The following is a 10031-nucleotide window of genomic DNA, read 5'->3' on the forward strand; positions in this document are numbered from 1 at the left end:
ACTAGTGCTACATCCATTTGACTCACAGCTTTCAAGATACTGAAATTTAGTTGCTCTTCTTTCAGCTCTACTATGGACTCCCTGCAAATGTAGAAACCAGAACTGCCCAGCTCTGAAAACATGTGTCCGCTGGTCTCACACAAGGAGCCAAGTAAGACCACCTATTTTGTTTGCAAAAATAAAATAAAAAAAAATTGATGCAGCTCCAAACTGTGGCATGGTTATAGAAGAACTGTGAAAGATCTATGCCCTGAGCTCTTTATACAAGTTGCTGAAGCACCATATATTCCAATAATGATTTACATCACAAATGCATAGATCTGTATTGGAGCTCATCTACCATTTTTTCCCTATACAAGGATCTGACAAAACTGAGCTTCTTGCCTCAGCACCACTGTTGGACTACTTGAGAATAAAGTCAGGTGATACCATTTTTCATTCCTTCCCTCTTCTGAATCAGCATGCAGAGCAGGTGGAATTGGAAGACCCCACTCGAGCACCGTCTCGAGCAGCAGGAGACTGTGAAGAGGAAGAAGCAACACAATCCCCACCCACCTTTGCTGCTGGGAGACAGGAGGCAGAGAATTTGTGCAAAAAGTCAATCCCAGGAAGAAGGGAGGCGTGGGGGGAAGGGGTTTTATGATTTGTTCTAAATTCTTATTTTTCTCGTTATTTCTGATTTTATTGGCAGTAGATTCAAATAGTTTCCCAAAACCACGCCTGTTTTGACTGCATGTGTGAGTAACTGCTGAGTGATCTTCCTGTCCTTATCTTGATGCATGAGTCAAGATGCAAATCCATTACATTTTTTCCCCTCTCCTATTTTGGTGGCTAGCCAAGGTCAGCCCTCCACAGCCATTCCATGCATTAGCTAATCTCTTGCAATTGTACCTTTTCCAAAGAGAAATAAAAACAAAAATACAGTTTAAAGTCAGACAGTCCATCACAGCATATGAGCAAATGCAAGATGAAGAATTTTTAGTGCAAAATAGTAGTACAAAATTATATTTGAAAGCACTTTGTTTTAAACACAGCTGTAATCTGATAACATCTTTTTCTTATACATAGATTTAGGAGTTTTACAATAAAGTACTACATTTCAATCACTGACCAGTTCAGCTGTCACATATCGAGTAATAAAACTCATCCTTTCCTTTCCATGTCTGCAGTTTTATTTTTATTCTGGCTTATAAAAATGTAACGTATTGTCTAGAAAATATAAGAGTTAGGACATAATTTATTCAGCAACAAAATATGATCCAATTTCCTAGTTTGTGTAAATATATATACACAAATTCTATAACAAAGCTTTCCCATTTGTCTGGCATTCCTGCTTTCTGAACATGTCATTCACAACATTTCAGTTTCATTTCACTTTCAACGTGAGTTACGAATGTTAGAAAAAGAAATAATAAAAATTAAAGAAATAATAACAATTATTTCTTCCTTCTTCCTCCCTGAAGCATGGATTTATTATCTAGTTGTCTGTGCCATCCCAGTCAATCTCTGCACAATTTATGTACTATATCTTGTTAATGATACATCTCCAACCTTGTCCAACAGAGTCCTCTTCAGGCTTATTTTCATTTTCTTAACATCTATTCCCAACTGCTCTAAACAATATACAACACAAAAACGACAGTGCAAACACCAGAGAGGTATTTAGCAAGTCTAAATAAGTTTAGCTGTGATGTATTCAGTTACTGAATAAGCAGCACAGCAACTTACACAACTAGTTTCTCTGAGCATGTTTATCAGTGATAATATGCTCCTAAGAATATTAGAGGCAATCACTATCATTCTTATGATCATTTCAAATTGCAATCATGCATGTTCAGATATGCTTATTAATCCAACAGAAGTGCATCTTTATGGTTTAGTTTTATGCACAAAAATCTTCATGTTCTTTAAAATGTACACATTCAATCAGATTTAAAGCTCAACCAAAGCAGGATTGATAAAAGGAAATTGATAGAATGCAGTTTTCATACTCCTAAATGGAGTCTCTGTCTCCATATCCAAGAGAGAGTTAATTACTTACAAAATCTCTTGTGTTATATGAAGTAGCATTATGGTCATACGCACAACATTTGCTCAGTTGGTTGGCTTGCCATATACGACTGTCTTGGTGTTTTCAACTCGTATCAAATGGAACCCAGGATTTCTACACTGTCATGCTGTGACCTGCTGATCTAATATAAATACAAAGTACATATCTAACCTGTCGTATTTGAAAGCAGCATCACTGTATATTAGTGATAATATAATTCCACTAACACATTTGTTTACATTGATGTTTTATCCCATATTCTTTCTCTTCCACAATTTTTATTATTATTAAGTAATAGTGGATTCAGCTATGATCTTAGAACATCTAATTTCAAGGAACTCAACAGTTTTTACTGAAATTGACTCAGAGTAATGAGCAAACATAAAGAAATACAGATCTCTTTCATTCTTGTAGTAGTTTCAAATGAAAGTATCAGCCTCTTGTTAACAGGGAATAGGATACATAGATTCAATTTCAAGTAACATTACTTACTTTCTTCCCTCAGCTTGTTTAATTCCTGTATTATATCACTATACACATAGGATAAAAGCTCCTCTTGGGATTTTGTTCCATCCAAATAATCTGAGGAAGAAAAAAGAAGATGTGCTCATGAGTTCTATGTCAGCTATCTGTAATGGCAACTGGCAAAGTTTTAAGAATTCCTATAGGTGCCATCAGAAGAGAAGAAAAAAAGAAAAACCAAGAACAGCGCCTCTCATTTTCCTCTTCCCCAAACTTGTTTTACATGTTAAAAAAACAACATAATGGAAAATAATTCTAGTTAATAATTCATGTACAATTTTTTGTGGTAGAAAAGTCTCCATAAGTGTAATGGTAATTATGTGACGACAGTGGAGCAATGGAATAATTCAGCAAAAAGGTTTCTGTGCAGTAGATAATTTCAGGTTGCTCAGTTTCAGCCTTTGAGCAAGCTCTGGAGGAGCACTGCAGTTCTCAGTCTTGCTGCACAGCAGGAAGCAGTGTGCTAATGACAATGAGGCGACCCTACTTCCCTCCCTTTCCCTCTGGCCTCACTCCAGAAGCAGGTAGTCCAAGAGCTGTGTTAGTGTGAGCATCACACAAACTTGTGGCACTACCCCAACAACTGCCCCAGCTTTGACATGTCTCATGAAAAACTGGTGACTGTAGTGTGGACAGTCAGCACCTAGAAAATATCGTCAGCTTATTACAAGACTTCACCAGGATTTCAGTTTTGTTCTAAAGAACCTGCCAGTACATCAGCTACCGCCTCAGAAGCTTCCTATTTAGACATAAATGTGTTATCTTGTTAAGTGGACTTAATTAGTGATCAGAAGAACATTTCTATTTTTCAACTTCCTAATTTTCATTATTAAATAACAAAAACAAAATCCCTATAGGCTTGAAATATAAACTAATAGAAACATCAAAACATCCTAAGTGCCACAAAAACATTTGAAGAAAATTTTGTTCCTTTAAAAAACAAAGCCCAAATTCAACAAAAACTGCACAAGTACCACACTTAAGCATGTTATAAGTTTAAAATTAAGGATACCATACCAACTTGCATACTTGCATTCTCTTCCAATTCATTTTTATATTTCAAATACATAGGCCACACATGTCCATCGAAGTACCCTGGTGTATCTGCTGGCTGATAGACTCTGGTACTACAGAAAAATACATATGCATTCCCATGTAAGTTTTATATTTTCCCCTAATGTCAGCTGGTTAAATAACAGCTTTTATCAAAAATAAAAGAGGAAAGGCTGGCTGTATTTTTGTTGGAGTCAAGGAGGCTCCTTTGTTTTAATTCAATCTGTGACATGAATTTCTGCTGTATTTTGCTGTCTTACCTATTTTTGCCAATCAAGCCACATTTAAGATAAGGTAAAAGTTTGGGGGTTTTAATTTTTTTTAAAGGTATTACAGCTAAATTAAACTGTATTGACACGACTTCCACAATAAGCTACTTTTTGTCTATTTACTAGGTATACAGATTTCTCAAGCTTTAAATGACTAGTTGTTTAGTCTAGACTCTTCCATTCTGGACACTAAAGTCTTAAGTGAGTCTAGTGAGAAACCAAGAAAGAAAACCTGTGGGTATCACCACAGGCAGGTGAAAAGAAGATTTCTTCACTCAGCCAGCAGATTCTGACTTTGTGCACATGTATTATTCGAAGCACACAGTATTGCTCCAAATTTAGCGGCAAGTCAGACAGCTCAATAATCTAGTTTAGATCCATGGTAAAATTAATGGACAGTCTAAACAAAACCATACACTTAACCCACACATGAACATCGTTACTCAAAGAATAATCATCAGTTAACTGTATTTAAGCAAGAATAAGAGTGCTTAGTATTTTTTTTAACCATTTCTCATTTTCAATGCAGTTTTACTCAAATATACAATCAGTAATGAAATCATTTATCATGACAATAAATTCTCTTTTTCGCATTTGTAAAGCACTTCATACTTGAATAACCATGTGCTCTAAAATAAAAACCAAACCAAACAACCTCAAACTAACAAGCAGATGATAGATGATCTTAATAGTTTACATTTTGCAAGCACTAAAGAAAAGCTAGTACAAAAGGACTACTTCAGGGCGTGCAGTGACTCTTTTTAAACAAGATGTCAATAATCTCACCTCCTTCTCCTTTTGCACTCTTCATAAGGAAGGGTCAAAAAATATCTTCTATTCCATAGTTCATTAAGTGGCCTAAGATAATAAGATATTTAGTTCCCTTTTCCATTTTAGGATAGCTTTTTATTTACCAGGTTATATATTACTGCTTACTCATAATTGTAAAGGAGAAAGCCTTCAACAATCAAAATATAAACATTTTTCAGATTGTCAGATGTATTCTCTGTCTCTTCTTTCACAACACCTGAGCTTGCTGGGCTTTTTATCCAATTTCGAATACTTGTCACCATTTCATCCATATAGAGGGCATCAAGTACTAGATGAAAACAAAGTTAAACATCCCTTAAAAACAAGGAATAAAAAAAAAACAACCTTAAGTATCTCTACATTAATCAGTAAGAATCAAATAATCTACATACAAACTTACACAAAGGGGAACAGGATTACTCCAAAGATTATATCAGTAGTTCTGTGTTTACTATTCATGACTTCCTGAAACCAAAGCTTGCACTAGGATTGGGGTATTTCTGTTGGGTGTAGTCTCTCTGAACTTTATGGCATCTAATATTGTCTGAACTGAATTCACAGCTTTTGACTTCATGACAGAAACTTCAGTGACTGCTCTCCACTTTCACAAAACTTGTAAAAATTTACTAACCCTGAGACCTCCACCATTTTGTCAATTGTCAGAATGGGGAGTAGATACTCGAAATTTTTTTGTTTGGATTTTTATAAGGTTCATCAGGCAGGCATAAGAAAGTTAAAGGACCATGGTGTACAAAGCAAAATAGCATAATGTTACACCTGTATTTGTCTGTAGACACACAAGAGGAAGTATTAAAAGGTAGAAATAAGATAGTTTTTGCATACCATAGCAGCAAACACATTTCTAAAGAGCTTTTAAGAGCAGCATTAAACCTGGATATTTGAATAAGAATGTCCATTTTATCCCTCTCCTTTCACATTCCATTTACAAAGATTGCATCGGTGGTAATGATGAGTTTTCAAGTACAACTGAAGGGTCTGATCAATATTCTCAGCAATATATTTTGTGATCACAAAGTATCAACAGAGATTAGCTATTAACCGAGCAACTGTTTACAAGTAGATATGACCGGACACAAAACATTGGCCTAAAGTGGATCTGGATCTAGACATCTCTAGGAATAAACAGAGCCAGCATTAATCACAAACTTAAAAATATATGTTTTTTTTGTGAGATGTGACATTAAATAAAGATGTCAGGATAAACCGACTGACTTGGAAAATCCAATAGCAATATCCCATTAGCTCACCAGCAAAAGCAGAAAAAAAAGGGCCATTACCAAGTGATGACATTAAGCTTATGCCAGTACTGCAAACCAAGACTTCTAAGTGAACAGTACCATGTGCTACTAAACAAGACACAAGTGAAGAAATAGCGGAAAATACTCAAAAGAGAAAAGGAAAGGTCAAGCACTAGCTTGAGCTATTTACTTGTTAAGCAAGTTTTCTTAGAGTATTAAAAACTCTCAGTGAGCTGAATGATTTTAAGAAGAGGATTGCTCTGAAACAACCACTTGTTTACTGCCGTGCTTGGAAGGGAAGAGAGCGAGGGGATGCGGTGGAAGAAGTGTTGGAGCTCAGCACAACGATTTCAGTACAATGTTCAAAAGCAGTGCATCAGAGTTACTGACCATCATATAGCTTAAATCCACGTTCATCTGTTTCTACTTCAGACTCTGGCTGAAGGGGGAAAAAAATTTAATTTTTTCAAGGTTGCTTTTATGACCATGCTTTTATAAGAGATACATAGTCTGGTTATAATCGTAAGGATAAACTTTTGTATGCAATTAGTTAAATTTATCTTCAACATTCAACTGATGTAACAATTGTTACAATTGTTCAACAATTGTTAAAATATACTACAAAAACTTTATTTAACCTAGAACAACAAACATTCCAAATCATTTTCATTAAATTAATTAGAGCTTTACTTGAGAAAAGTGTGTGTCAAAACACAAGCTGTTTTTCTGTTTTGACTTGGGAGACAAAGAACTACTTATTGTTGTATGGGTGTAAGCTTAAGATAGTATGATTAAACTCATTAGCACAGAAGGCCTTGAGAACTGCATCCATCATACATCCATGCCTTATTTAAAAGAGTGAAAAAGAAGACAGGAAATTTCTTTTGGCTGAGTATATTCAGTAGTTTGGCAATTTAAATTTCAGTTAACACAGTGCTCATTTTATGATTCTCATGAAATCAACATTATTTTGAGCAGCACCAATTTTAAAAGTTCACCAATAGGAGAACTGAAAAAATAATTGAAATTTACTCAAGCTTACTTTTACCTATCAGGTTTTTCCATTAAAATTGTTACCTTAAAGAAGTCATCTTGAGAGATTACATCACAGTTAGGAAGCATATTCTTAAGTTTTTCTGCTAATGTTGTTTTCCCTCCATTTGTTACACTGTGAAAAAACATTGTAAAAAGTTCACCAAGGCAAAAATGAAACTTTTAAACATATGTACAAGCTCACACATATATTTCTGTATACTTATATGCAAATAAACAATACAACTTCCCCCAAATTTTAGTCACATTTTAATCATAATAAAATTTAAATACTCTCTACGTCTAGAAATTTTTTGCGATGTTCCAACAGTTTTCAATAATCAGTACAGTAAATGAAGCAGTGCCAAGAAAGATGCTACAGACGCTTGCCCCTGAAGCTTCCAACTGACACAAAACCGTGTTTTATAGTTTTATAGCATGCAACTTTTAAGAGTTACATGCTATAAAACTATACAATTATATGTAGCATTTGTAATCCAGTTTAAAAAATTGCATTCAGAAATAGAAATTACATCACATCATTCTGAGAAGATTAGTCTTAAGCTGTAAGGAAATTTAATTTTGTGTAACTTACCCCCCAAGGCCAATAACCAATACTTTCATAGTTTGTTTTCTCCTCACGTCTTCCCTTTTACTGTCAAAAACAATAGTCAGTGAAAAATCTTAATTCAGGATCAAGAAGGCAACTATGGTATTAAGAAACACCAATTATACAGTTAATTTATTTTCTCTCTGTTGTCCATCATTTTTCTTTTTGCAAAGGCACAGTCAGAATCTTAGCTACTTGTTCCAGTGCTAACAGAAAACCTGCAATATATATGCCTCATCTTAAATTCCAATTTATTTTTGACAGTATTTTAATAATTTGAAAGGAACTCTGGGAGACTCGATTCTAACAACATTAATATCATACAAGTTCCTAAAGAAAAGCACAATCATTAGTTCAAGCATTAATATAAAAAAGACTAGGTAAACAAAAGCTGTGGTGGCAAAACAAACAAAATCATTAAGAAAGAAACATGCTAAAGAGAAAGACATTTTAAAATTTAATGAAGACTTGTAACAAAGGGTATGTTCAAAAACTTTTTATAATCCTGGTGTCAGCAATGCAATAGTCACTGTGTAATTCACTATTCCCTTTCTAAGGGTATTAACAGCACAGACCATACAAATCTTCCTCCTCTGCCCCACCACAGATTAATCTGGAAGCATTAAAACTACTGCAAGGGTAGTTTAAGCCATACTAGCTGACTTAGTATAGAGAAGGACTAGGCAGCACTTATTTTTCCCTGCAAAGATCGAAGAGTAAACTCTAAAGGTTAATTTGTCCACCATATCCCTGCTGCTGCCACCATATCCCACCTGAGGCTCTGACTGCCTGCCACCTTCAGTAGTCAGAGCTGCCAGGAGACACTAATACTGCCTTGCCCTAGCTCTTTCCCCTGAACTGTCTTCTGGAATAGGTATTTGTTCAGAGAACATAATGAACTATCCTGGAAAAATACCGCAGCTGAAAAACTGTTCCGCAAAAGACAGGGGAAACAATATTTGTTTTCAGTTTCACACTTCAATTTATAACCTTTTTACCTGCTCTATCCTCCTAGGTCAGACTTAGGAAGGTACAACCTATGACACCTAAGACCTGAAAGGACTGAGCAGGTAAAACTCTCCCGGCCTCCAACAAACAAGTATGTGTATTGTATTAGAAAAAAGACTGTTACAGAGCATCACATAGTTTCTGTGAAAGCAAGCTCTTGACGCACGAGGAGTCTGAAATAATATCATTGTCTTGTCTTTGGTGCAATGACTGGACGTTCCAGTGTTTCACATGTCTGTGATATGATCTTTGCATGCTAAAAAAAAAAAAAAACCAAAACAAAAGACATATTCACTAGTGCAAGCTGTCACCTATATGATACCCATTGCTTTACAATGGTGCTGCTTATCTACATTAGTTGGCATTTGTGAGTTTTTAAAGTTAGTACACATTAATCTTCTAGGAATATCGTAATGTTCAAATTGGGCGCTTCATTGAATGCTTATAGTACTGGCTATCATTGCAAAGAGGGAAGACAGGTAATTTTTTCTTAGGAAGTGTTGATACTCAGGCTACAAAAATAAGATTAAAAAGCTCCTTTCTAGAAGTCACCAGTAAGATTTGTGTTGCAGAGGATTACCCTTTGTGCCACAAAGGGTATTACGCAACGAACCGAACAAACGTGTTCACCTTTGGACTTTATTTTATGCCATCGTCTATATGCAAATTAATCCCAGTCTACGACAAAAAACACAATTATAAAAAACCGCACCAACTCTTGTGCCGCCCTGAGTAATGTGTAAAACAAATTTCAAAAGCAAATTTGTCAGAAATGCTGCAACACAGAAATCCTACACTACTCTACCCTGGGTCATCTGTCTTTTCAAATAGAGCACAAATCCATGACAGCGCTAGCACATCACTGCAGTCACCCCGTTTTTAAGGGCATACCGCGGCAACGCTCCCACGCACGGGGCCAGCCGAAGGCGCACGAACCCGGACCGGGAACGTCTCTCCCAGGCACGGGCCCGCACAGCGGGGCTGGCGGAGGCTCCCGGCTCCAACACTTCAGGGCCTGCGGAGTTCGCACTTAACTTCAGCCACGCCGCGACGGCGCTAGCGGCACATCCTTCCGCCAGTCTCTGACGTCCCGTCACGGAGCTGCGCGGGGCGAGCCCGCCTCCGAGCCGGGGCGGTCCCGACCGCACGACGCCCCGGCCGACTTGCCCGGAGCAGCCGCCCCGCAGCCGCCGAGGCCAGCCCCGTCCCTCGGGCCGCGCCGCCTGGGCGGCTCCTGGGCCCGGGCGGCTCCTGGGCCCGGGCGGTTCCTGGGCCCGGGCGGTTCCTGGGCCCGGGCGGTTCCTGGGCCCGGGCGGTTCCTGGGCCCGGGCGGCTCCTGGGGCCGGGCGGAGCGCGGAGAGGGAAGCGGCCGGGCCTCATGGCGCGGCGCGCGCTGATTGGCCGCGTGCCGCGCGGGG

At 37.7% G+C, this 10031-nt stretch overlaps 1 protein-coding gene across 5 annotated transcripts; it reads right to left on the minus strand.

Annotated features, from left to right (window-relative positions):
- Nucleotides 1-654: 654 nt before the first annotated feature.
- NMRK1 (nicotinamide riboside kinase 1) lies at nt 655-9958 on the minus strand. Of its 5 annotated transcripts, none has more exons than XM_030258496.4 (10): nt 9505-9635; nt 8738-8869; nt 7591-7650; nt 7041-7131; nt 6354-6402; nt 4831-4993; nt 4681-4752; nt 3590-3699; nt 2543-2632; nt 655-891 (listed from the first exon to the last, which is right to left on the minus strand). In XM_030258496.4, the coding sequence occupies exons 2-10, from the start codon at nt 8866-8868 to the stop codon at nt 872-874; spliced, it is 786 nt and encodes a 261-aa protein (XP_030114356.1). In that variant the 5' UTR covers nt 8869; nt 9505-9635; the 3' UTR covers nt 655-871. The 5 variants fall into 5 exon arrangements, with proteins under 5 accessions (XP_030114356.1, XP_072778727.1, XP_072778726.1 ...); XM_072922626.1 differs by lacking the exon at nt 655-891 and adding an exon at nt 954-1209 and having other exon boundaries at nt 9505-9905; XM_072922625.1 differs by lacking the exon at nt 655-891 and adding an exon at nt 954-1209 and having other exon boundaries at nt 8780-8869.
- Between the last annotated feature and the right edge of the window lie 73 nt (nt 9959-10031).

The sequence above is a fragment of the Taeniopygia guttata genome, chromosome Z (genome assembly GCF_048771995.1).
Source record: "Taeniopygia guttata chromosome Z, bTaeGut7.mat, whole genome shotgun sequence".
In the NCBI taxonomy this organism is placed as follows: Eukaryota; Metazoa; Chordata; class Aves; order Passeriformes; family Estrildidae; genus Taeniopygia; species Taeniopygia guttata.